Source organism: Lithobates pipiens, unplaced genomic scaffold (genome assembly GCF_037356315.1).
Source record: "Lithobates pipiens isolate NorthernLeopardFrog02 unplaced genomic scaffold, aLitPip1_a1.2 Scaffold_96, whole genome shotgun sequence".
NCBI lineage: Eukaryota > Metazoa > Chordata > Amphibia > Anura > Ranidae > Lithobates > Lithobates pipiens.
Genome location: NW_027507919.1, coordinates 330,719 through 357,193, shown reverse-complemented (window position 1 = coordinate 357,193; position 26,475 = coordinate 330,719). Strand labels below are relative to the sequence as shown.

Here is a 26,475-nt window from a genome sequence, read left to right as displayed (position 1 = left end):
AAATCAGTTTGTTGTTTTCCACTCTACATCGGTGTTGTCTGGTGACTGGGTGAGCTAAGGGGTCTTGGATAGTGCTGGTTCTGGATGGAGGAAGCATTGACTGGCGGACAAGGGATCTCCACAATTGGTGGCAGCGGTGGGATCGTGCTTCCTTGCCGTGAACACATCCAAACCATCACTGGTATCCAAGGTCCAGATAGCAGGAGAGGAGGAGAGGTACAGATACCGGCCGCCATGGAAGAGGAGGAGTGATACAGATACCGGCCACCATGGAAGAGGAGGAGAGGTACAGATACCGGCCACCATGGAAGAGGAGGAGAGGTACAGATACCGGCCACCATGGAAGAGGAGGAGAGGTACAGATACCGGCCACCATGGAAGAGGAATTCAGCAGGAGGTTGCGAGAGATGCAGCTACAGCACAGAGGACCGGTATCAGAGCAGGTCCTGCTGGGATGGTTTAATTCTATCCACTGCAAACTCTGGAAGGAAGAGCTAGCCTGTGAGCGGTGTCACCAGGGAAACGTTCTCCCCTCCATCCATGTAAGGTACTGGTCGCAGCATGAGGTGTGATTGCTGTTATTGGGGGAACAACCCAACCAGGAGTGGACAGCTGAGTTAAGCAGGCTGATCCAGGCAGAGATGCGGTTGGAGGAGAGCTACAGAGCCCTCCAGTGGTATGTATCCCAAGTGTGCCTGTGGTCAGCAGATGACAGCCCCACAGAAGACTTTGACTACAGCGGCCTGGAATTGTTGTACTGGAAGCTGTCCAGGGACCCTGACTTTGGGAGTGATCTGGAGGGGTGTTTGGAGGAAATAATGGAGCAGAGAGAGCAAAGACTGAACGTCTCGGAAGTGCCCTGGGCGCTGGAAGATTTGGAGTTTCTGGCCATTCAGAAATGGGAGCTGGAGATCGCCTACAGACAGCTGCTAGACTCTGCTCAGTGCCAGGGCTGGGCTCCCTTTGCCTGGGACTAGGGATGAGCTTCGCGTTCGACTCGAACATTGCCTGTTCGCCTGTTCAGCGAACAGTGAACAATTTATGCCGTTTGCGGCAAATTCGGAAAGCCGGAACACCCTGTACAAGTCTATGGGAGAAATCTAAAGTGCTCATTTTAAAGGCTAATATGCAAGTTACTGTCCTAAAAAGTGTTTGGGGACCCGGGTCCTGCCCCAGGGGACATGGATCAATGCAAAAAAAGGATTTAAAAATGGCTGTATTTTCAGGAGCAGTGATTTAAATAATGATTAAATTGAAACAATAAAAGTGTAATATTCCTTTAAATTTCGTACCTGGGGGGGTGTCTATAGTGTGCCTGTGAAGGGGCGCATGTTTCCCGAGCTTAGAACTGTCCCTGCACAAAGTGTCATTTCTGCAGGAAAAAAAGTCATTTAAAATCACTCGCGGCTATAATGAATTGTTGGCTCCTCGTAATACAGAGAACAGTCAATGAGCCAACAATTCATTCATTGATAAAAAAAAAAAAGTGTGAGATTCCCCCAAATTCAATTACCAGGCCCTTCAGGTCTGGTATGGATATTAAGGGGAACCCCGCGTCAAATAAAAAAAAAAATTGACGTGAGGTCCCCCTAAAAATCCATACCAGACCCTTTATCCGAGCACGCAACCTGGCAGGCCACAGGAAAAGAGGGGGGGGACGAGAGAGCGGCCCCCCTCCCTCCTGAATCATACTAGGTCGCATGCTCTCAACATTGAGAGGATGCTTTGGGGGTCTGTGACAGTTTAGGTCTGTTCGCAGGTTCTGGTGCGAACCGAACACGGGGTGTTCAGCTCATCCTTACCTGGGACTATCAGGAAATACCAGTTGACAACTCTGAAATCCTGGCTGAAGAGTCGGCAATGTGGGAGAGTAACAGTGTGCTTTGTCAACCTGCCCCCGCAGCTATGGACATGGAGGTCTTATGGCGGATGCAGCAAGTGCTGACTGACCTTGACAAACCTGTTTCTGCACAAGTCAAGGTTGGGTGGAGGAATGTGCCTGTCCAGCAGCATGCCAGAGAATCGGCAGTGGAAAATCTGGAGATTGCCATCCCCAAAGCTGAAGTGCTGACAACAGGGCAGAGCTCTGCTAACCTCTGCCCAACACGGGTAACATCTTCTGGATTCCACGGACAGATGGTGAACCTCTATCCCCAGACACCAGTTATAGAGATTTGGGATTTGATAGACTTTTCTGCTGAGGAAGAACAACCTGATGAGCCTCCAGCAGAAGAGCTGGTATCAGGGCCAAACTTCACTGGGCTCTGCCCAGCACCAACGGCAGCATTTGTGGAGTTACAAGAGACTCCTCCAGCTGAAGTGCTGGTCACTTGACATCTGTAGGACTCTAAGTTCAGTGTATTCCATACCCTTTACTCTGACAGGTGCCCTTCTCCACATCCCGTCCCCACCTTAAACAAACGACTGGACTACATATGGATTAAATGGCCATCCGGCCATAATTTATTTAACAAAATCTGTTTCATAAATAACATAAATAACTTTAAATAACAGTAAACCTTCCCAGCCTTTAAACGGGTCATGGGTACTTGCATAATAACATACTGGTCACTGCGAACGACTTCCAACTTTAGACCTCTTGACCTCCAGACGGAATCCCCTGTCTTGGAAGCTATACCCAAATCGTCGCAGTGACCTACCCCTTTTAACCCTTCCAGGTTAAACCCTCGTAACCTGGAAGTAACATTAAACCACCCCCATCCATGGATGGGTACAACAGTTTACTACCCATACCTCCCATTATTTATTCAAAAATCCCAAAGAACCGCCTGACTCCCCTGGAGCACAAAGACCCCGAAACAACCCCCTCTCTATACCTAGGGAGGGTGGGTGGGGATCACTTCCTCCGCCGCTCTGCAAGTGATAGCATTGCACGCTGCTATCATGGAGCTAACGCTGGCTCCGCCTACCGGACTCACTTAAAGCGGCCCTACCTCCCACCTAAAAACGGCGACTGTGCGGTCCAGCACATGTCATGCTGTCCCTGTGCCCAACCCCTGCGGCTACTAGCTCCGGGGCTCCATGTAAAGAGGGTCCAAGATCTCTGCCCCACACATGTGGCAGTTCCGGAGGCTCAAGGTGAGAAGGAGATGGTCACTCCCCAACAAGGATTCATGCACCTGGAAGACAGTGATAGAGAAATGTCATCCCAGCAGCCAGATGAGGGAATGGAAAAGGAAGCAGCCAGCTCACCTCCCCAATGGCAGCGATACCATTTCTTAGTGGAGGAAGCCAGCCTCCTGCCATAACGGTTAATGTAGAGTCCCCAGCAGAAGGGCTGGCAACTGGGCAGAGTGCTGCTGGCCTCTGCCCTCAACTGACAGAAGCGGGAGTTCCTCTGGTAGTGGATGGTACTTCATTCTCCACTGACACATCCCCAGAAACTGGTGCAGCACTAAGACAGGAGGATGTCAGCCATGCTTTGCAAGCACTGGGGGATGTTCACCTACCAAAAGTGGATGGGACTTCAGTCCCCACTTGTATGCCCCAGGGATGCTGGGCAATCGGCCCATATCTCCAACAGCATGATGGAGGGAGCCCAGTCACCCTGTCTTCTCTCCAATGGCTGAAAGGACTTCAGGGAGAAGGGCCAGTCCAGGCCTCTCCCCGGCATCGGGTACGTTCTCTGAGAGAGGCGGAGGTTGGCTGGGTAAGTAATGCTCTGTTTGGGACAATTTATTTGGGTTACTGTGTGGATACCGGCATTGGGGGTCTGGGGCCTCCTCCTGCGTTAGTCCCCTCCCGATAGGGAAGATGTGTGTCAGACCTAGCCGGGACAGAGGACTGAATGCTGGCCTCTCTGTCTTCTGATTATGGGCCCTGGAATTTTAGTGCTGGTTCTGGATAGAGGAAGCATTGACTGGCGGACAAGGGTTCCTCACACTTACATATTCAATTTAAACTGCTTTTGGTTTTCTCTTATGACCTTGTATAATGTGCTTTAAACAACATTAGGTTGGGGTACATCTACTGTCAACCCATACACACGTCATAGATATCCTCCATATCAGCAAATATTGTAAGGACTTTGGATAAGATAAGAATTATAATAAGGACGTTGTCTCTAATATCCAGGAAGTAATGAGGAAAAACACCATCAGGAACAAGATCTCATATTTCACAAGAGCTGATAGAGCGGCTGCGAGTCGCAGGATATTTGTTCAGCAGTACAGCTTCTCAGTGTAAATGTTACTAAATTCCTGTAATCACGCTTTAGCCTCACCCACTATCAACTGCATTATTCTATTCCGTGTGAGCTGCAATCCTCTTTCTATCTACCTGTCATGGACAGAGGTCCATATCTACAGAGAGAAGGACAGTGCAGGAAATACTGGAGGGTACCTGAGGCTACATGTAGATATGGATGTCATGGAGGCTTTAATGGAGTCACAGGTTGAAGCAGAATACTCTGGACACAGAACTGCACAGGGGTGACTGGAGACTGGGGACTGAAGACACAGAGAAATCAGTCACTGGAGAAACAGGAGGGCAGTAAGGTCACTGGAGACACAGGAGCACGCAGGGGTCACTGGAGAAACAGGAGGGCAATGGAGTACCTGGAGACACAGGAGCACACAGGGGTCACTGGAGAAACAGGAGGGTAATAAGGTCACTGGAGACACAGGAGCACACAGGAGTCACTGGAGAAACAGGAGGGTAATAAGGTCACTGGAGACACAGGAGCACACAGGGGTCACTGGAGAAACAGGAGGGTAATAAGGTCACTGGAGACACAGGAGCACACAGGGGTCACTGGAGACACAGGAGCACACAAGGGTCACTGGAGAAACAGGAGGGCAGTAAGGTCACTGGAGACACAGGAGCACACAGGGGTCACTGGAGAAACAGGAGGGCAATAAGGTCACTGGAGACACAGGAGCACACAAGGGTCACTGGAGAAACAGGAGGGCAATGGGGTCACTGGAGACACAGGAACACATAAGGGTCACTGGAGAAAAAGGAGGGCAATAAGGTCACTGGAGACACAGGAGCACACAAGGGTCACTGGAGAAACAGGAGCACACAGGGGTCACTGGAGAAACAGGAGGGCAATAAGGTCACTGTAGACACAGGAGCACACAGGGGTCACTGGAGAAAAAGGAGGGCAATAAGGTCACTGTAGACACAGGAGCACACAGGGGTCACTGGAGACACAGGAGCACACAAGGGTCACTGGAGACACAGGAGCACACAAGGGTCACTGGAGAAACAGGAGGGCAGTAAGGTCACTGGAGAAACAGGAGCACACAGGGGTCACTGGAGAAACAGGAGGGCAATAAGGTCACTGGAGACACAGGAGCACACAAGGGTCACTGGAGAAAAAGGAGGGCAGTAAGGTCACTGGAGACACAGGAGCACACAGGGGTCACTGGAGAAACAGGAGGGCAATGGGGTCACTGGAGACACAGGAACACATAAGGGTCACTGGAGAAAAAAGAGGGCAATAAGGTCACTGGAGACACAGGAGCACACAGGGGTCACTGGAGAAACAGGAGGGCAATAAGGTCACTGGAGAGACAGGAGCACACAGGGGTCACTGGAGAAAAAGGAGGGCAATAAGGTCACTGTAGACACAGGAGCACACAGGGGTCACTGGAGAAAAAGGAGGGCAATAAGGTCACTGGAGACACAGGAGCACACAGGGGTCACTGGAGAAACAGGAGGGCAGTAAGGTCACTGGAGACACAGGAGCACACAGGGGTCACTGGAGACACAGAAGGGCAGTAAGGTCACTGGAGACACAGGAGCACACAGGGGTCACTGGAGACACAGGAGGGCAGTAAGGTCACTGGAGACACAGGAGCACACAGGGGTCACTGGAGAAACAGGAGGGCAATAAGGTCACTGGAGACATAGGAGCACACAGGGGTCACTGGAGAAACAGGAGGGCAATGGGGTCCCTGGAGACACAGGAGCACACAAGGGTCACTGGAGAAAAAGGAGGGCAATAAGGTCACTGGAGACACAGGGGTCACTGGAGAAACAGGAGGGCAATAAGGTCACTGGGGACACAGGAGCACACAGGGGTCACTGGAGAAAAAGGAGGGCAATAAGGTCACTAGAGACACAGGAGCACACAAGGGTCACTGGAGAAACAGGAGCACACAGGGGTCACTGGAGAAACAGGAGGGCAATAAGGTCACTGTAGACACAGGGGTCACTGGAGAAAAAGGAGGGCAATAAGGTCACTGGAGACATAGGAGCACACAGGGGTCACTGGAGAAACAGGAGGGCAATGGGGTCCCTGGAGACACAGGAGCACACAAGGGTCACTGGAGAAACAGGAGGGCAATGGAGTCCCTGGAGAGACAGGAGCACACAGGGGTCACTGGAGAAACAGGAGGGCAATAAGGTCACTGGGGACATAGGAACACACAGGGGTCACTGGAGAAACAGGAGGGCAATGGGGTCCCTGGAGACACAGGATCACACAGGGGTCACTGGAAAAACTGGAGGGCAATAAGGTCATTGCAGACACAGGAGCACACAGGGGTCACTGGAGAAACAGGAGGGCAATAAGGTCACTGGGGACACAGGAGCGCACAGGGGTCACTGGAGACAACGAAGCACACAGGGTCACTGGAGACACAGGAGGGCAATGGGATTAATGGAGACACCGAAGCACAGAGGGGTCACAGGAGACACAGGAGGGAAATGGAATTACTGGTGACGCAGGAGGGCAATAGGGTTACTGGAGACACAGGAGCAAACAGGGGTCACTGGAGACACAGAGGCACACAGGGGTCACTGGGGTTACAGGAGACAAAGATGGCACTAAAGATGCAGAAGTCAAAGGGGGTCACTGGAGACAGCAGAGCCACAATGGTTGCTGGAGACATAGGGGTCACTGGAGCTGTAGGTAAAATGCAGGAGGGGGCACAACTATGGCATAGTGACACCTTGCTTGAGACACAGGAGTAACTGGGATCACAGGAGACAAAGACAGCACTGAAGATTCAGGAAAGGTGGTCACTGGACACAGCACAGCCACAAGGGTCACTGGAGACACAACCTAACCGAAAGTGCATGTGGCTGTGTGCCAGAGAGAAGACCCAGGGCTAGATCAAGAAGAAGAAGGTGAGTGTAACCTAACCCCACATCCTAATTTGTATGTAGTCTATCCACCCCATTGAGGTCCTGGTTTCAATGGAAAATAGACATGGAAGTGGGAAGCTGACACCAGGATCTTTCTTCAGTACTGAAGCCCCTCCAGTCAATTAGGTACTGACATTTTCTTTGAGAAATCTTGGGATTTGATGAACTTTGTAACCTTGTGATGGATTAGCAGAAGGTGTAGCAAGAGACATAGGATGGAAAACCTATTCAGGACCAAAGGTTTAAGTAAGGAGACATTGACAAAATTCTGTAATAATCATGGTAGGCAGACACCAGAGCACAACCTGTAAAGAGATGTCCAAAGACTTACAGAGGCTTTTCCAAAAGACGGAGGTAAACACGACCCCACAATCCATGAGGTAGGCATGCCATGAGGTCTGAGGATTCACAGTGCACCACAATGCAGCAAAAGAGGTACACTTTGTACCCAAAGTACTGTAAAGTCATAGGACAGTGAGAAATAAATTATGAAGTCCATTGAAAAATGGTGCCATGGTTCATGGTGGGAATGGGAAGCAGTGGAACAGAGGCTGCTGGTAATTCGGGTTTAGGCCTGGTACAGGCACTAATCATACAAGCTTTCATGTAGTCCTATACATCCTTATGGATATAAGTCACCAGTACAAGAACCATGGGAGTTCTTTGGACACCTGGCTGCCTGAAAAGCTTTGAGACATGGGCCCAATGCAGGGGTTTTGTTCTCAGCTCCGGAGGCACTACTCTTGCCAGGGGGAATTGCAGATTCCTGAGTAGAAGTCAGGGCCAGGGTACGAATGGTCAGAATAATTATAGTCTGGCTCCAGAGGCTCCTCTCAATCTTGGGAATCAATGGAGTGAAAGAGGGAGCCTGCTCTAGAGTTAGAGGTCTATGGATTTAAGGGAGAAACCCAATGCAAAAATCAAGGAAAAAATGGATTGGATTCCCCCCAAAATCCATACCAACATGAAAAAAGTTGCATTACGAGGGGGCCTTCCCGGCAATATTCACCCCCATGTTGAGGGCATGTAGCCTGGTACAGTTCACGAGAGGGAATGGCCACTCTTCTCTTCCTTTCTTGGGATGCACATTCAGATAAGGGTCTGGTGTGGATTTTTGGGGGGATCTCATGCTTTTTTTCTTGATTTTTGTGTGTTGTTGTAGATTGTATACATTGTACAGATGAGCCACTTCACAGACAGGGGCGGGGCAACCCCCACACATGTTATTTAATGGAATTTATTTAATATTTGACTTCAAGCATTACTAAAAACACTGCTCCTGGGCCCCGGCCAAACAAAATGTTTTAAAACATAGTTTTGCTTTGGTACATGTCCCCAGGGCGGCGCTCAGCTCCCCCATTTTATCTGTTTGGCAACCACTTACCTATTAGCCTAAACAATGGCCAGAAAATCTGAATCTAACTCCCAAAAGGGGAATTTTTTTTAAATTCCCTTCCTCCCCAAGCAGAATTACTGGACGTTTCTTTATTAACTGTATTTCTATATTTTCTTTTTTTTTGGCTGCACCCCCACCATGATTTGCACCCTCCTGTTTATGTGAAATCTTGGCATGTCGGTCCTGTGGGCTTACAAAAGGGAGATGACCTCTTGGGGAACACCCATCCCATCCACCTCCATGCAAGAGAGGTGGCTGGAGTCCAGCAGGGGAAGGATTCATTGGGACGACAACTCCCAATAACAGGCTGTGATTGGAGGAAGGTCGGTTCCCATAAGATATATACGTGTCCTCTTACATTCAAGGTCATGTAGAAGTTCTCTCATATCCATCAGGTAAGTGTAATGGGACGGGGTGGAAGGTGCAGTCCTCAATCTTTATATCACTGGGATAATGATGAGTTACTGGGTTACAGCACCATATATAGAGCTTAAGGTGGGTTTACTAAAGGAGTGGAGCATGGTCACTTATTATTATTCGCTTATTGGAAGCCTTAACACTATCTATACCTGGGACATCAACAAAGACCAGACAAATTCCTCCTTTGTAATCTTCTTAGATGTATTCTGCTGGTATAAAACTCCATTTATAAAGCTGCTCCAGGCTCAATCCTTTTGCTCCACCATAAAGTTGGTGACATCAATTATTTTCAGTGGAGGAAGCCAAAGAAGGAGCGTTTCACCATAACTGGTGCTTCAAGTTCCTGGTGAAACTTCTCCACGTTGGGGATGGAGTAGGAAAAATGTAGCAGTAAAAAAAGTAAAACAAATGTTTTGTTCTTATAACCCGTAATCCTGGTATAGATGGATGTGAACTGTTATTAATGCCAGATATTTGGTGGCTGTGTTTGTATAGAGGATCGTTATTTGTGGAGATATATCATCCCGTTCTCCGCACATTCTCAATCCCTCTCGGGTGTTCCTGGACTCCGGAAGATGAAGCTTCTGTTTTGTTTATTTTTCCTGTCGGTGGTCACGGCAGACACCAAAACCTGCGCTGGAGAATGTTGTCTGAGAGATGTCGTCTCCCTCACAAACCTCATGAAATCTATGGGTAGGTCACCTGCTTTTAACCTCTTCATGATAACGTATTTTTTTTATCTGCTATGCATCTACTTACTGCACCTTGTTGGGACAGACCCGGCTTTCGTCTGGTCAAATACTGTCTTGGAGGAAGGTAGAGCCCACAAGGTAGAGGTATCCTTTTACTGAACCTATTTCATCACTTAGGGGTTTATTGATCAACTTTCTTTTACAATAAGTTTTTATTGACTTTAAAAGTACTAAAACACAATGCAAGAGCACCTACATTCTTCAATAAAATATAAATTCCAACCAGAATAATGCGCGGTTATGAGGCTGAGTGCAAGAAAGGACTTTTTAAGTTGCTTGTAGAACCAGTGGTGGTGAACTTCCATTGGTTGGACAGCTGAATGTAGCGCTCATAAATTGAGCTGGGTGTTAAACATCAGTGCCTGGAGCAAGACTGGTCGAACAATTGTAGATATAGGGGGCTATTTACTAAAGGAATATCAACTTTGCACTGCAAGTGCACTTGGAAGTAAAGTCACTGTAAATCCGAGGGGGACATGCAAGGAAAATAGAAAACAGCATTTTAGCTTGCACATGTTTGGATGATAAAATTAGCAGAGCTTCCCCTCATTTCAGATCTACCCCTTAGATTTACAGCGACTGCACTTCCAAGTGCACTTGCAGTGCAAAGTGGATTTGCCTTTTTGTAAATAACCCCCCATAGTCCCCCCCGGAAGCGGCCACTGAAAATAGGTTCTCCCACAATGGTACAGAGGCTGCTAGCTCCAGACACAGTTCCAAGTACATTGACAAACACAGGCATAGTCTAGGCGACGTGTTTTTGTGGATTTATTGCAGATCTTTAATAAGGGAAAAGGATATAGGGTGTAGGATACTCCAAAATGTTAGCAGCAAATATCAGGAGGACAAACTCCAGGCTGAATCCTCTGGTAGTGGACTTTGTTGGGTGTAAAAGGTGAATGGGCCAAGTCCCAGTCCTTACAGAAAATAAAGTCTTAAGGTTTTAGTTCAGGAGGGCTTCCCAGGGGTTTTTCCCTGATTGCCTCTACCCATGACTGAGCCAATGAGTTGGTAGACACCGATCCAGAAATGTTTGATTTTTTGGTCATTCCCAATAGATATATAGGAATGAGCCCATGGTAACCTATGCTGGAAAATGAGGGGGGGGGGGGGTGCTTCTCTTGTAGATATTTTAGCTATCCTTTTGGTGGTATTTATCAGTTTGTAGCCAAGATTCACACAACGTTCATCCAAGACTTGATTAGGAAAATATGGGAATTTTGGGTGAAAGCACCGATCTATAGACCCCTCAGATCTGCGACAAAACATTCTCAGATGTATTCTTAAACAAAACTATATACAGCATAACTTGAATGAATTACATTTGTTTCCATCTTTTTTTAAATGGTAAACTTTTCTTAGTCAGTAAGAAACAGAGACCCTCGATGTGATTGAGAGATGTGACCTGTAGGGTGGATAGCTCAAAGTGGGTAGAAAAGGGGTTTATGGGAAATATAGAAAAAGATAGGGGAAGATAGGAAAGCCAGAGCAAAGAGTGAGGGAGTCCAAACAGGGAAAATTGATGACCCCAACAGCATAGAGGTGTAGTTAAGTGGCCATAATTTGAGTAGAGCCCAAAGAAACTACCCAGACACCCTGTATAGCCATATTAGAAGTTTATCTCTGAGATAGTCAGGGATTGGGTGGATTTCAAATAGTGGAGGACCACAGCTTGTGCTGTCTACAGGAAGAATGTGAGAAGTCATATTTGGCTTTAGAGATGGACCCCATGAGAACAGATAGAGGGGGAAGAAATATGGGGATGTCAGAGCTAGTGGCTTGCCTATCAATATTGACGATTTTGGTCCAGAAATTATAGATTAACGGGAGTTGCCACTATATGTAAAGCATTGTCCCTACTGTCATATTACATCTCCATTCTCCAACAGTAATCAGATGTGATTAGGGAAAATGTATTTCAATTATAACAGCAATGTTACCAATGTGTCTGAATTTTATACTGTAGTTGTGTCTGTAGTTGTGTTCTTGTACCGGGCTGGTGATACTAGACTTGTGCAATTTGTTTCGTAACTAATCGAAATTCGGCCGAATTTTGCATCCGAATGTCTGAATAAAAAAATAACGAATTACAACGAATACAAAAGAAATATAACGAATGAATTTGAATGAATTCGACATGATTCGGTAATTCTTTAAAGATCTAATGAAACAAAAGGTCAGCTCAAAGTAAATCTTATAGTCCAATCAGCTAATTAATTTTTTGCTGGAGCATGAATTACTGGCAAAGTGCATTCCTGAGAACTGAGTTAGAAGGGTGTTGTATTATATTTGAGCCGAAGTACTAAATGATTTCAACATGATTCGAAATTATTTCAACCGCATTCGAAATTATTTCAACCGCATTCGAAATTATTTCAACCGCATTCGAAATTATTTCAACCGCATTCGAAAATATTTTCTGACCCAACTTTAGGGCAATGTATCTCGGGGTCACTTGGTGCTAGAAACCCCAAATTTGGATATGTTGTAGTGCTAGTAGGATTGTGTTTCCATACCAAATTTGGGGTTTCTAGCTATAAGTGACCCCGAGATATGTGGCCCCAAATACGGGTCACAAAATGTTATTAGTTATTAGAGCAGAGAATGAAATTTGCGACCCGATTTTGGGGCCACATATATATAAAAGTCTTGAATAGGTTGTGTTCCTGAAACAGATGGCTCATTTATTTTTCCCATTCTAAGCGTTGGTATATGATAGGGGAGTAGGAGTTGTGTAATAGAATGTTGTATAGTTCTGTTATAAGGTGCTAAAGCAGTGTGTCCTCTATTCAAAATGAGTCCCTAGCGCAGGTTTCTCAACCAGGTTTCCTCCAGTAGCTTCTCTGGGTTCCATGAGCAATATCTGCCTTTCAGATAAGTTCCCACTGACACCATTGATCTTTTTAGCTCTCTGTAAGGGGGGAATTCTTCCCAATGACCATAAAAGCAAGGAACATTCTTCCCACTAAACATCACACTACCATGAGTTGTAGATATAGTCATTTTTAGTAGGGGTCCCCTAACACCAGAAACTTATTTCAAGGGTTCTTCTGCATTGAAAAAGTTATGAAAATCTGCTCTAGAGGTTTAAACTTTACTTAAGTTGGGTAACAAAACCATGCAGTTGAAAGTACTGGAGCCAACATCAAGGGGTGGGTTATAGTTGGATGTGATAGTATAAAAGATGGACATTTATTGTGGTGAGCGGCTCTAGAGATTGGGTAGAGACTTGCACATGTCCATTTAAGAAAGCAGGATTGAGACGTGGTGAGAACTTGGGATTGCCTAGGATAGGAGTGAATGGTCGAACATATGGGTACAAATATTGAAGTTTAAAAAAGGTGTCCCATGCCTTTAGGAGAGGAGAAATCCCAATGGTACAAGTGAAAAGTTGGGGGAGCTCTTGGGGTGATTTCCAAGGAAGAGAAGTCAGTGATCAGTGATAAATGGTTACCAATTGTGAGCCATAACGTGTCCTTACAATGATTCACGGATATGGGTTAGGGGAGATCCACATTGTAATATCATTTTGTGTGAGGAAGTCCAAACACCACCAGTAGAATTTTACCCGACAAAGATATTATATCACAACTGGGAGTGGGGGAGGGGGGTGTCATAAGTAAGCCCAGATATATTTCAGTACTGTGGTTTTACAATATAGGAAGAAACCTTTAGGGAGCAGAAATGGCATAGCTTGAAAGATGTAGAGTATACAAGAGACAATGATATTTCATGGATTTTCCATCTTAGAAAGGGCCATGTGGCCAAACCAGAAGTGTCAAGATTAGTGGGAATGTGAACCCCGAGATACTTAATGGCTACAGAGCCTAACTGAAAGGGAAAAGTAGTTTTGAGATGTTGGTGTTCTTCTAGGTGAAGTTGAGATGTCAAGTGATGTCAAGTGCAATAGACTTTTGCAGAATTGACATTAAAATTTCTGAAACACCCAACGATTTGGAAATCCTTCAGTAAAGAAGGACATGCTAATTTGGGGTTGATTATAAAGTATATATTTCAATAGGTCATCCGTTGGCAACTGTATGTGACAATGATTCAGCAGGATGACAGTATGTCCTGTGTAGAAGGGGTGCTAGCCCAGTACTCCATGGCTAAAGGTGAGCAGCCTTGACGTGTGCCATTATCCATATGGACAGGGCCTGAAAGGGAGCCGTATACTCACAGTATGGGCATTGGCTAGTCATACAGAGATTTTGTTGAGAAACCCAGCAGGATCCAAATCTGTTGGAGGGTAAAAACACAAAAAGGTCCACCCGGGACGATCCAACACCTTTTGGGCATTAGGTACCATGTATAAGGGTAGGTTATGGTTGGTTGGATAGTCAATAAAGGAAATAATAGTATTGGGAGGCAGCCATATTGTCTGACCATTTACATTTGCAGGTTCTTCATATCTCTGTCTTTTCTTTCAGCTTCTGAGGTCCTGGCAAACAGTAAAATTGTCTGCATTGATGCCCACCATACAGGAGAATACGCTACTTGTCCTACAGGTAAATGACCATAAGAATAGAATAGAGCTCAGTATCAGTGTGAGAGAGATATATACTTCACTGCAGACCACCCCTGAGGTCCTAGAGATCTCACACCACCCATGAGAGTCCTAGAGATCTCACACCACCCATGAGGTCCTAGAGATCTCACACCACCCATGAGGTCCTAGAGATCTCACACCACCCATGAGAGTCCTAGAGATCTCACACCACCCCTGAGTTCCTAGAGATCTCACACCACCCATGAGGTCCTAGAGATCTCTGACCACCCATGAGGTCCTTGAGATCTCACACCACCCATGAGTTCCTAGAGATCTCACACCACCCATGAGGTCCTAGAGATCTCACACCACCCATGAGGTCCTAGAGATCTCACACCACCCATGAGGTCCTAGAGATCTCACACCACCCATGAGGTCCTAGAGATCTCACACCACCCATGATGTCCTAAAGATCTCACACCACCCATGAGGTCCTAGAGATCTCACACCACCCCTGAGGTCCTAGAGATCTCACATCACCCCTGAGGTCCTAGAGATCTCACACCCAATATGAGAAGAAGGACCGCTGCCACCCCCCAGAAGACATAATTAATGAGAGGAGGGGAGTGCTGGACATTCACCCAAAGCCTCCATATGAGGTCATTTTGGGGTAAATCTCAGGGGGGCCCAAACTTTTGCATATTGCTGTGTATATATATATATGTATGGTTGTAGAAAAGTTATAATCAGATATTTTCTCAATTTCTTCAGATTACGCCTGCACGGGGTGTGCCTGTGGGATGGGATGCGGCTCATGGGACATCCAGTCTCAGAACACTTGTCACTGTCGGTGTTCCCCCATGGACTGGACAACGGCCCGCTGCTGCAAGGTCGGATCTAAGTAGAGTCTGACCACCAGAGGGCGGACACTCAGAGATGGGAGTGACACCGCTAAATAATCTCTTCTATCATAATCAACTTCACTGAAGATATATAAATAACAATAGAGAGGACCAGTCTCCGCTCTCCATGGCCCGGAGCTGCACATCACACCTATTATATGACAGCTTACAGTGTCCGATTATAAAAGTTTATAGCTTGTGATTTATTTTGCTGCAAATAAAGTTTTCCTGAAAGTGTTCTTCATTTTCTTCCGCCCTAAACCTGGATTCTTTCCCATTCTTCCTAACAGTGGGAGGGCGGAGTCGGGGTGACATCACAGGTTTTCCTCAGTTTTAGCTGGGCGTATGTGGACACACCCAGAAGCTGCACATTACATTGGTACACACATTTCATCCAGTCAGATACAATCAGCTATCAGATCATTGCACGGCCCTCAGTCTGAATTCATATTTATAATCTGCTAGGTAAAATATGGAGCCATTGCACCTCCTATTTGTGTCTGGTGTGCCGTCCATCCCTTTACAGATGCTTTGGTTTAAACATCCTACACGTGTCGTCTCTGTGAAATGGTCATGTACGACATATTGCAGGCACTGTAGTAGTGTAGAAATGTTCCTTCTGAAGTTTGTTTGACCTCCTCACTACCACCACATGGTGGCAGGTCAGGCATGAAGGTCACTGGGGTCTGATATGGGGAAAAGTAAAGGGTCCCTGATATCATGGAGTGCCCCATCCTCCCTCACACACACCTCCAAATCCCTGCACTGGTCCTGTACTGTTCACTGATGGGCACACTGAGATCTGTACTGGTACCAACTTCCCTAAACTGGGCTCTTTGCTAGAAAATATTAAATAAGATAAAATCCTAGGAACAAAAAACATGGAGGAAGTGCTTTAAGAGCATATTAAATAAAGGTATTGGCCAGTGCATTCCAAAGGGAAACACATTTAAACGAGCTAATAAAAAACCTGGGTGGCTCAACTCCAATGTAAAAATGCATATAAAAGCAAAAGAAAAGGCCTTCAAAAAATGCATAGCTAAGGTGTCATTGCCATCATTCCAACTGTACAAAGAATGCAATAAAAAATGTAAGGGTGCAATCCAATTGGCTAAAATAGAACACAAAAGACACATAGTAAAGGAGAGTAAAAAAAAAATCCCAAGACATTCTTTAACCACTTGCTTACTGGGCACTTAAACCCCCCTCAGTCCCAGACCAATTTTCAGCTTTCAGCACTGATGCACTTTGAGTGACAATTACGCGGTCATACAACACTGTACCCAAATGAAATTTTTATCATTTTTTCCCACAAATAGAGCTTTCTTTTGGTGGTATTTAGTTACAGCTCGGAGTTTTATTTTTTGCTAAACAAACAAAAAAAGATGCAAAAAAAAAAAAAAAAATAATCATGTTTTAATAGTTTGTTATAAAATTTTGCAAACGGGTCATTTTTCTCCTTCATTGAAGTGCGCTGATTAGGCGGCACTGATAGGCTGCATTGGTGGGCACTGATGGGCTGCATTGGTGGGCACCGATGGGCTGCATTGGTGGGCACTGATGGGCTGCATTGGTGGGCACTGATAGGCTGCACTGGTGGGCACTGATAGGCATAGTTAAGGCGGCACTAATAGGCACAGATAAGGCGGCACCGATGGGCACAGATAAGGCGGCACTGATGGGCAAAGATGGGCACAGATAAGATGGCACGGATGGGTGGCATGGATAAGTGGCACGGATGGGTGGCACGGATGGGCACTGATAGGTACCACAGATAGATGGGACTGATGGGCACTGATAGGTGGCACTGATAGGTGGCTCTGATAGGTGGCACTGCTGGGCACTGATGGGCGGCACTGCTGGGCACTGATGGGCGGCACTGCTGGGCACTGATGGGCGGCACTGGGGTGCAGCACCTTTGAGGCAGATTTTGGGTGGCACTGCTGGGTGGCACTGTGGGTGGCACTGTGGGCACTGCTGGGTGGCACTGTGGGCACTGCTGGGTGGCACTGTGGGCACTATGGGCACTGCTGGGTGGCACTGACAGGGGGGCACTTACTTTATTTCAGGATGGCACTGCGGGTGGCAGGTGGGCACTGGCAGGGGGCAGGTGTCCGCTTGAATTGTTGGCCGTGATCGGGACTGATGTCCCGAACACGGCCGCCGGCGATCGGCTTTTTTTTTTTCTCCTCGCGCTGTCAGCGCGAGGAGGAATACTAGCCGATTACCGGCTCCGTTTTATCACATGATCAGCTGTCATTGGCTGACAGCTGATCACGTGATAAGGGGTCGGGATCGACCCCTTACACGGATCGGTGATCAGGCGAGTCTCACGGACTCGCCGATCACAGAGCGCGCCGCGCGCGCCCCTCAGGGGGCGCGCAGGCCGCTCGTAACCGGGACGACGTCAATAGACGTAGTCCCGGCAATCTAGGTCCGCGCTAATGCCGTCATTCGGCAATAGCGCGGATCCCAAGTGGTTAAGTATATAAATAGTAAGAGAGTGAGGCCAGATCATACTGGCCCCATAAAGGATGATGAAGGGAATCTGGTTACAAAAGACGGAGAGATGGCGAAGGTTTTGAATACATTTTTCTCATCAGTCTTCACAAGAGAAATGGGGAGGATTCAGTAACCAAGACTAATTTTCATAGCATGTCTCAGGAAGCACCCTCATGGCTAACAGAGGACAGATTTAGAAAAATATAACATTAACTGGTTGCTGACCGCCGGCTGTCAAATGACGGCCAGGTGGCGCACTTATTGCGGCGGGAGGCCGTCATATGACATCCTCCCGTTTAAACAGGGAATGCGCGCGATCGTGCGCGCGCATCCCTGTTTCTTCGGTGGCGGCGTGTCACGGAGACACCGCTCGCCACCGAAGGGGGCGAACAGCCATTGGCTATGGCTGTTTACCACGTGATCGGCCGTGATAGCGATCACAGATGGTCACACCCCGACTGTGCACGCACGCGATCGTGAGCGCGCTGCGCGTGCACTTCGGTGGCGGCGTGTTCCCCGGGAACACTGCTCGTCACCGACGCTGGTAAACAGCCATTGGCCGGCTGTTTACCCACGTGATCGGCTGTGATCCTTTCACAGCCGATCACTAAAATGTAAACAAACCGCGGTAACGAGATGTTACTGGGTTGTTCTCCTCCTCACACACCGATCATGTGTTAGGAGGAGATTGCGGTAACATCTCGTTACCGCCTAGTGTACACCAATCATACTGATTGCCTGCCTGCCCCCCCCCCAATAAAGAGGACCTGTCACCATCCCTCATAGTACCTGTCAATCACAGTCCATCAGAGTACCTGTCACAGTCCATCAGAGTATTTGAGTACCTGTCCCAGCCCATCCGAGTACCCGAGTACCTGTCCCAGTCCATCAGAGTACCCGAGTGCCTGTCCCAGCCCATCAGAGTACCCGAGTACCTGTCACAGCCCATCAGAGTACCCGAGTACCTGTCCCAGCCCATCAGAGTACCCGAGTACCTGTCCCAGCCCATCAGAGTACCCGAGTACCTGTCCCAGCCCATCTGAGTACCCGAGTACCTGTCCCAGCCCATCTGAGTACCCGAGTACCTGTCACAGCCCATCAGAGTACCCAAGTACCTGTCCCAGCCCATCAGAGTACCCGAGTACCTGTCCCAGCCCATCAGAGTACCCGAGTACCTGTCCCAGCCCATCAGAGTACCCGACTACCTGTCACAGCCCATCAGAGTACCCGAGTACCTGTCGCAGCCCATCTGAGTACCCGAGTACCTGTCGCAGCCCATCAGAGTACCCGAGTACCTGTCACGGCACATCAGAGTACCCGAGTACCTGTCACGGCACATCAGAGTACCCGAGTACCTGTCACGGCACATCAGAGTACCCGTGTACCTGTCACGGCCCATCAGAGTACCCGAGTACCTGTCACGGTCCATCAGGGTACCCGAGTACCTGTCACGGTCCATCAGGGTACTCGAGTACCTGTCGCGGTCCATCAGGGTACCCGAGTACCTGTCACAGTCCATTAGAGTACCGAGTACCTGTCACAGTCCATCAGGGTACCCGAGGATCTGTCACAGCCCATCTGAGTACCCGAGTACCTGTCACAGTCCATCAGGGTACCCGAGTACCTGTCACAGTCCATCAGGGTACCCGAGTACCTGTCACAGTCCATCAGGGTACCCGAGTACCTGTTCCAGTCCATCTGAGTACCCGAGTACCTGTTCCAGTCCATCTGAGTACCCGAGTACCTGTCAAAGTTCATCTGAGTACCTGAGTACCTGTCACAGTCCATATGAGTACCTGTCACAGTCCATATGAGTACCTGTCACCGCCCTTCAGAGTACCCAAATACCAGTCACCAAACCATCAGAGTACCTGTCACCAGGCCATCAGAGTACCCGAGTACCTGTCACCAGGCAATCAGAGTACCCGAGTACCTATTTCCAGCCCATCAGAGTACACGAGTACCTATTTGCAGCCCATGTCTCATAGAATATACGTTGGGGTGTTTGCTTTCCAAAATGGGGTCATTTTGTGGGTAATTTCACTGTCCTGTGGTCCAGGACCTTCAAAAGTGTGATGGGTAGGAATGAAATGAGATGTGTCATTTATGCTCCTAGAACGCCTGAAGGTACTACTTCAATGTTCTGCCTCTCTATGTGGCCAGGCTGTGTAAAAGTCCTACACATGTGGTATCGCCATACTTGGGAGGAGTAGCAGAATGTATTTTGGGGTGTAATTTTTGCTATATACATGCTATGTGTTAGAAATATCGTATAAATTGACAATTTTGTGTAAAAAAAAAAAAATGCGTTTTAATTTTTTTCCACATATTCCAAAAACTTCTGGAAAAAAATTAACCATTCAAAAGACTCATTATGCCTCACAGATTATACGTTGGGGTGTTTGCTTTCCAAAATGGGGTCATTTTATGGGAAATTCCATTGTCCTGGTACTCCAGGGCCCTTTAAAAGTGTAATAGGTGGCTGTGAAATGAGATGTGTCATTTTTGCTCGTAGAACGTCTGAAGGTACTACATCAATGTTGGGCCTCTGTATGTGGCCAGGCTGTGTAAAAGTCTGAGCCCTTGTACACACGGTCGGAGAATCTGTCGGAATGAGTCTTATCGGACCGTGCCGTCGGATAATCCGACTGTGTATGGTATGCATCGGACTGATTCCGTCCGACCCAATTTTCCAACATGTTGGAAATATTTCCCGACCAACTGGGCCGGACGGACCTAATCCGATCATGTGTAGAGCATTTTTATCGGACCAAGTGCCACGCATGCTCAGATCAAATTCCTACATCAAAGCTATTGGCTACTAGCCTGAATGTAGTCCCATCGTAATGAAATTACGTCATCACGTTCTGAAAGATCGGATTTTTCGCCAACTTTGTCCGACTGTGTGTATGCAACAGTTTCGGACACAATCCGTCGGACTAAATCCGACGGGCAAAATCCGACGGATTTGGTTGGCAAAATCTCCGACTGTGTGTACGTGGGCTCACACATGTGGTATCGCCGTACTTGGGAAGAGTAGTAGAATGTATTTTGGGGTGTAATTTGTTGTATGCATATGCTGTGTGTGAGAAATAACCTGATAATATGACAATTTTGTAAAAAAAAATAATAATAAAAAAAAATCTTCATTTTGCAAAGAATTGTGGGAAAAAATGACAACTTAAAAAAACTCACCATGCTACTTACTTAATACCTTGGAATGTCTACTTTGTAAAAAGGGGTCATTTGGGGGGTATTTGTACTTTCCTGACTTGTTAGAAAGGATGTCACGTGGTTCGGGGTTCTGGTCCAGAAGGGTGTTCTGACTCCATGGTCCTGGTCCTCCTGACAAGCCCCCAGGAAGGCTATGGACTGGGGTGCAGATCCACCCGACTTTATGCCTCAGGGCTGGCTAACCCAAGGCAGGGAAACTAAGGAAACTAAGGAAAGGATTATAAGGAGGTCCGGTGCCGTCTCCGGTAGTTGGAGAGGCCCAATAACTTCGTAGCTCTCCAGGGGAGGACTCTTCAGAAGAAGGCCATGTACGGGTTGGCTTCTTAACAAGAGTCTGGAGGGGCTGAAGTACCAAAGTGAATCCAGTTTTGTGGGCATCTCCAAACCGACTGATCCAGATATCACACGAAGGTTCTACAAGTTTTAGTTTCCTGAATGTTCTACAACAACGTCTGTGGCAGAGACTTGTTCCTGAGGAAGCACCTTGTTGGCTGCGAGACCTTGTGAGAGACGGACTGTCCAACCTGAGTGATCATCCAGTAGTGATTGGCTATTCTCTGGATTTGGTCAAAGTAAGAAAGTCCTTCATCATTGACTTTGACAGTAAGAGAACCTGAACTTCCTTCCTAACCCTCTGATCCTATTCTAAGAGACTGTTCTTTGTCTACGTTTCTGTAAATAAAAACCCCTTTATGCGGGTCTGTTGTCAGTCTCTAAAGTTTCTGGGCATCTACCACGGGAAACCCCTAGACACAAATCCAGGAGAAGAAGGGAACGGTAATCCCAATCAAACCAGCCGCTCCTTTGGGGGTCAGGGCTACACTAGTTATCATTAAAATCTACTTACAAGAGTACGAGATGGAGAACGCCGATATACTGTATATACTGTATATATACCTACATGCTGTTTGGTAAAAACAAAAATGGCCAAAGACGCAGAGTGACATCTGGTGGTCATTATTGTATCTACACCACGCTTGTTTTCACCCAATCGTCTAGAGGGGTCTTGCTTTCAAGAAATTAGAAGATACATTTCTATTGAATTGAGTATATTAGTAATTGTTGGGAGTACATTATAGACTATGAGCACCATGGCTTCAACCTTTGATTGTTGTCCAGCATAGTTTAGTCTTTTAGCCTTATTTCCACATCGGGGGCTTAAAACAGTCCATAAGCTTTGTTCTTTTTATTGAGGGGATTAACTTGGAGGGTAAAAGATAATTATGGGATGCCCAGAATGATTCAGCAGGACTTGCTTGGGACGTCTATATACACTCCAGTATATACACTCCAGTCTTCTCTCCAGCACAAACTCTTGCTTAAGACCTCTTTTCCTTCCCTCCTCCAGCACTTCATTTGATGCAGACTATTACTCCTCCAGACTAGCTAGCACCACATGGTTAGGGTTGACATCCTCGCAAGACCTTAGCGGATTGCATTTTGGAGGTAGAGGCCTCGGGCCCCTGTGCTGTAGAAATAGTTCAGGTGCTAACTGTCCTCTGCTCAGCTACCAGTCCATGATATCTCTCTTCAGGCCCTGCCAGCCAGCCGGGCTGCAATGACCTCTTTCCACTGCCCTTCCCACAGTCCCCTCTTCTTGTTCTGCACCCATCTGAAAAGTCCTCCGGACTGCGCCTCACTCACCAGCCCTCCTGGCTGTGACCAGTTGTCCTCCCTGGAGTATCATAGAAGTGTTCTCACCCGCTGTCCTCTCCTCGCTCCCTCATGTGCCTCACCTCCAGGATCTCTTCTCTCCTCCTGGATGCACCCGAGCCCAAGGTCACCCCCCCCCCCCCCCCCAGACTGGGGAGCTCCCTGTGGGCCTGACAGCCTCCACTTTCTCACTCCAGCACTTCCACCTGACAACTCCCCCCCCCCCAGGTATTTAAGGAGGCCTGCCCACTGCCCATCCAAGTTGGGAATTGGTCAAGGCTCCTCAAAATACCCCAGGCAGTTCCAACTCTCCTCTCCTCTAACTCTCTTTCTAGCACCTTCTAGAAAGAAGAGAGAGGTGACAGTGATGCTACCTGTGAGTCAACCAGCCCTGCCCTGCACCCTACACAGCCCAGAATGAAAACAAACAGGCCTAGACTGCCTACATTTTCCTACTCTGCTAGAAAAATCCTAACTCCTCAATCCTAACTAGAGGGTACTACACTTCCATGAAGACCACTTCAGGCCAGACTTCTCCGGACAGTAGATGGAGGAACCTGGGTCCCACTGGTGTCCACCAGACTTCTCTGGAAAGTAGGTAGGGGTACCTGGGTCCCACTGGTTTACTCCGGACTTCTCTGAACAGTAGATGAGGTACCAGGGTCCTGCTGGTTTCCTCCAGACTTCTCTGGACAGTAGATGCGAGTACCTGGGTCTCACTGGTTTCCCCCAATTCTGTGCTGATGGCACTACTGGACATCTTCTGACGTAGTAGGGAAGTAAGGATGATGTGTCTTTCACCTGCTGTATTAAGTTTCCTTGGCTGACCACTGCGTCTGCATCCTTAATGTTACCCGACAATGCATCTACAGTCCCCAATGTTACCCAACCACTGCGTCTACACTCCTCAACATTACCCAACCACTGTGGCTATGCTCCTCAGCGTTACCTGACCACTGTGACTGCGCTCCTCAACATTACCCCGACCACTGCATCTACAGTCCTCAATTTTACCTGAAAATGCATCTACAGTACCCAATGTTACTGGACCACTGCATCTACAGTCCTCAACAGTACCCAACCACTGCGTTTATGCTCCTCAACGTTACCCAACCACTGTGTCCACACTTTTTAACATTACCCAGCCACTGCATCTACACTCCTCAGCGTTACCAAGCACTGTGTCTACTCTCCTCAACATTACCGACCACTGCATCTATGCATCTACATTCCTCAACGTTACCCGACCACTGCATCTATGCTCCTCAATGTTACCCCACCACTGTATCTACACTCCTCAGCGTTACCTGACCACTGCATATAGGTTCTTCAACATCACCCGACCACTGCATCTACGTTCCTCAATGTTACCAGACAACTGCATCTACGTTCCTCAATGTTACCAGACAACTGCATCTACGTTCCTCAATGTTACCAGACAACTGCATCTACGTTCCTCAATGTTATCCCGGCCAAAGAGTCTACACTCCTCAATGTTATCCAACCACTGCATCTACTCTCCTCAACGTTGCCTGATAAAAGGTGTCCTCAATGCTGATAAATACAGGCAGATACTTCTCCATCATGCCATACCATCAGAGAGATGTGTGATTGGCCCCAAATTTATTCTGCAGCAGGACAACCGCCCCAAACATGCCGCTAATGATACTAGGAACTATCTTCAATGTAAAGAAGGACAAGGAGCCCTGGAAGTGTTGGTTTGGCCCCCACAAAGCTCTCATCTCACCATCATGTAGTCTGTTTGGAATGGGAGATGGCAGAGGGGTGGGCCTCAGCAAGTTTGATCTGGTTCTAGCGGGGCTGGAGCAGAGGTTGGGATTCATGCTTGAGTTCCAAAAGAAAAGAAAAGAAAAGATATCATTGTTTGAGGATTATTGTCTGGTTGTACAGAATTAATGGAGGGGATTAAGGAGAAGTAAATAATAGAACAGGTTCGGAGGTATGAGGGTGTGGTGAGAGCGCCCTCCGCCCTCAGGGGACATGTTTTCACTACTGGTGAAGCAAAGATGAATTATGTGACATTTTAAGTCAGGAGAATGAGGAAATGTCAGGAAAAATACGAGTTCTTTAGAAAGAGTCGGGGGGGAGGGGGAGGTAACATGCTGCTAACATGGTTTTCAATAAGTTGATGGAAATATCAAATCACACATCAAAATTATTTTACATGATCAATTCCGATACCAAAGAACTGAAGCCAATATATCCCTGAGGTGATTTAAGCCCTCCAGAAGGTTTTACCCCTTCATGGCCAGGACATTTATTGCTATTTAGCACTGCATTACTTTAACTGCTAATTGCGCGGTCATGTAACATTGTACCAAAATGACATTTTTGTCTTTCACACAAATAGAGCTTTCTTTTGGGCGGCATTTGATCACCACTGGGGTTTTTAATTTTTTGCGATATAAATGAAAAAAGACCGAATATTTTGGAAAAAAAAACATTTTCTATTTTCTGTTATAAAACATTTCCAAAAAAAATTGAATTTCTTCATAAATGTAGGCCAAAATGTATTCTGCTACATGTCTTTGGTAAAAAAAAAAAAAAAAAAAAAGGATCCCATTCGGTGTATATTATTTAGTCTGTAGGAAAGAGTCCACAAACTATGAGATATATATCTGATAATTGATCAATCCTGATGTTCTGGCAGCTGATATCATTTCTTGAGGCCCTGAAATGCCAGGACTAGGGATGAACCGAACACCCCCCAGTTCGGTTCGCACCAGAACCTTCAAACGGACCGAAAATTCGTGCGAACTTTAGAACCCTATTAAAGTCTATGGGACTCGAACGTTCAAAATCAAAAGTGCTAATTTTAAAGGCTAATATGCAAGATATGCAACAGACAGCACGAGCAATAAGGGGTATCTTCAGGTGTATACTGTGCTGGAGGCACACAACACCCACTTTAACTCCTGCAGATGCCTGTATTAGAGAACACCAGCAATAAAGGGTAGATACAGATGTATACTGTGCTGTGCTGGATGCACACAACACCCACTAACTCCTGCAGATGGCTGTATTAGAGAACACCAGCAATAAAGGATAGATACAGGTGTATACTGTGCTGTGCTGGATGCACACAACACCCACTAACTACAGCAGATGGCTGTATTAGAGAACACCAGCAGTAAAGGGTAGATACAGGTGTATACTGTGCTGTGCTGGAGGCACACAACACCAACTAACTCCTGCGGATGCCTGAGAAAAGAACACACTGTCCCTGCCTATCTTGCTCTTTATGAAAAAAGAAGAAGGAGAACTGCGCAATCCCTAATATTATCTATTAGGATATAAATCACCCCACAATGAAAAAAGGTGCTCAATAAAACTTAAAAATCAAAAATTGAATTCCACTAGCTACATGCAGAATATGAAGTAACGTGCAATGTCACCCATTAGTGTAAACATGAACCTATTGGCATATAACACTGAGTCTCAGTGATCCCAGTACTCAAAAAAGGGAACAAAATTTAACACAGTGAAAAATTTACATAAAAAATAATGTATCAATAATGTAAAGTCCTTGCGAATTAAACTGAAAAACACCACGTGTCCAAGGTAATTGTCCAAATTCTGAACCTTTGTTGACGTGAAGCGAATTGAGGTGCACCACCACCAAACAGATAACAATGGCCCCTTACCAGATGCCCCAGTAAGGAGCGCTTTATCATGAATTCAGGTCAGGAAATGCGTCAATCTTGAATAATTCGAGACAGGAAAAAACCTTTTGGAGCAGGACTCAAGTATGTTCAAATGGAAAAGCAATCGGTCCACCATAGGAAGGAAGAATACTCCAAATAGTGTAAAATCATTTAATAAAATTAAACATAAAAGGAAATGCACTTACAAAAGTAAAAGGTCACAGGGCATATCATCAAATGGACAAGCGTCGTCCAATCGATATCCCGTTCAAAAAACAGTTCTGTTGAGGCATAAAAGCGTGTCACGCCACCCAACGCGTTTCGTGAAAAGATCACGTCGTCCTGG

General features: G+C 46.9%; 1 protein-coding gene across 1 annotated transcript; it reads left to right on the top strand.

The window, feature by feature from the left end:
* Positions 1-8,436: 8,436 nt before the first annotated feature.
* LOC143973764 (resistin-like beta) lies at positions 8,437-15,309 on the top strand. Its single transcript, XM_077474609.1, has 4 exons — positions 8,437-8,907; positions 9,428-9,625; positions 14,115-14,192; positions 14,945-15,309. Exons 2-4 carry the CDS (start codon positions 9,508-9,510, stop codon positions 15,076-15,078), a joined length of 330 nt encoding a protein of 109 aa, XP_077330735.1. The 5' UTR covers positions 8,437-8,907; positions 9,428-9,507; the 3' UTR covers positions 15,079-15,309.
* Positions 15,310-26,475: the final 11,166 nt, after the last annotated feature.

Bases quoted from the DNA above. Each gene is read 5' to 3' on its own strand.
- LOC143973764 (XM_077474609.1), top strand. From the start codon at position 9,508: ATGAAGCTTCTGTTTTGTTTATTTTTCCTGTCGGTGGTCACGGCAGAC. The intron at 9,626-14,114 runs GTAGGTCACCTG...CTTTTCTTTCAG, and splicing joins AAACCTCATGAAATCTATGG to CTTCTGAGGTCCTGGCAAAC. The intron at 14,193-14,944 runs GTAAATGACCAT...CAATTTCTTCAG, and splicing joins ATACGCTACTTGTCCTACAG to ATTACGCCTGCACGGGGTGT.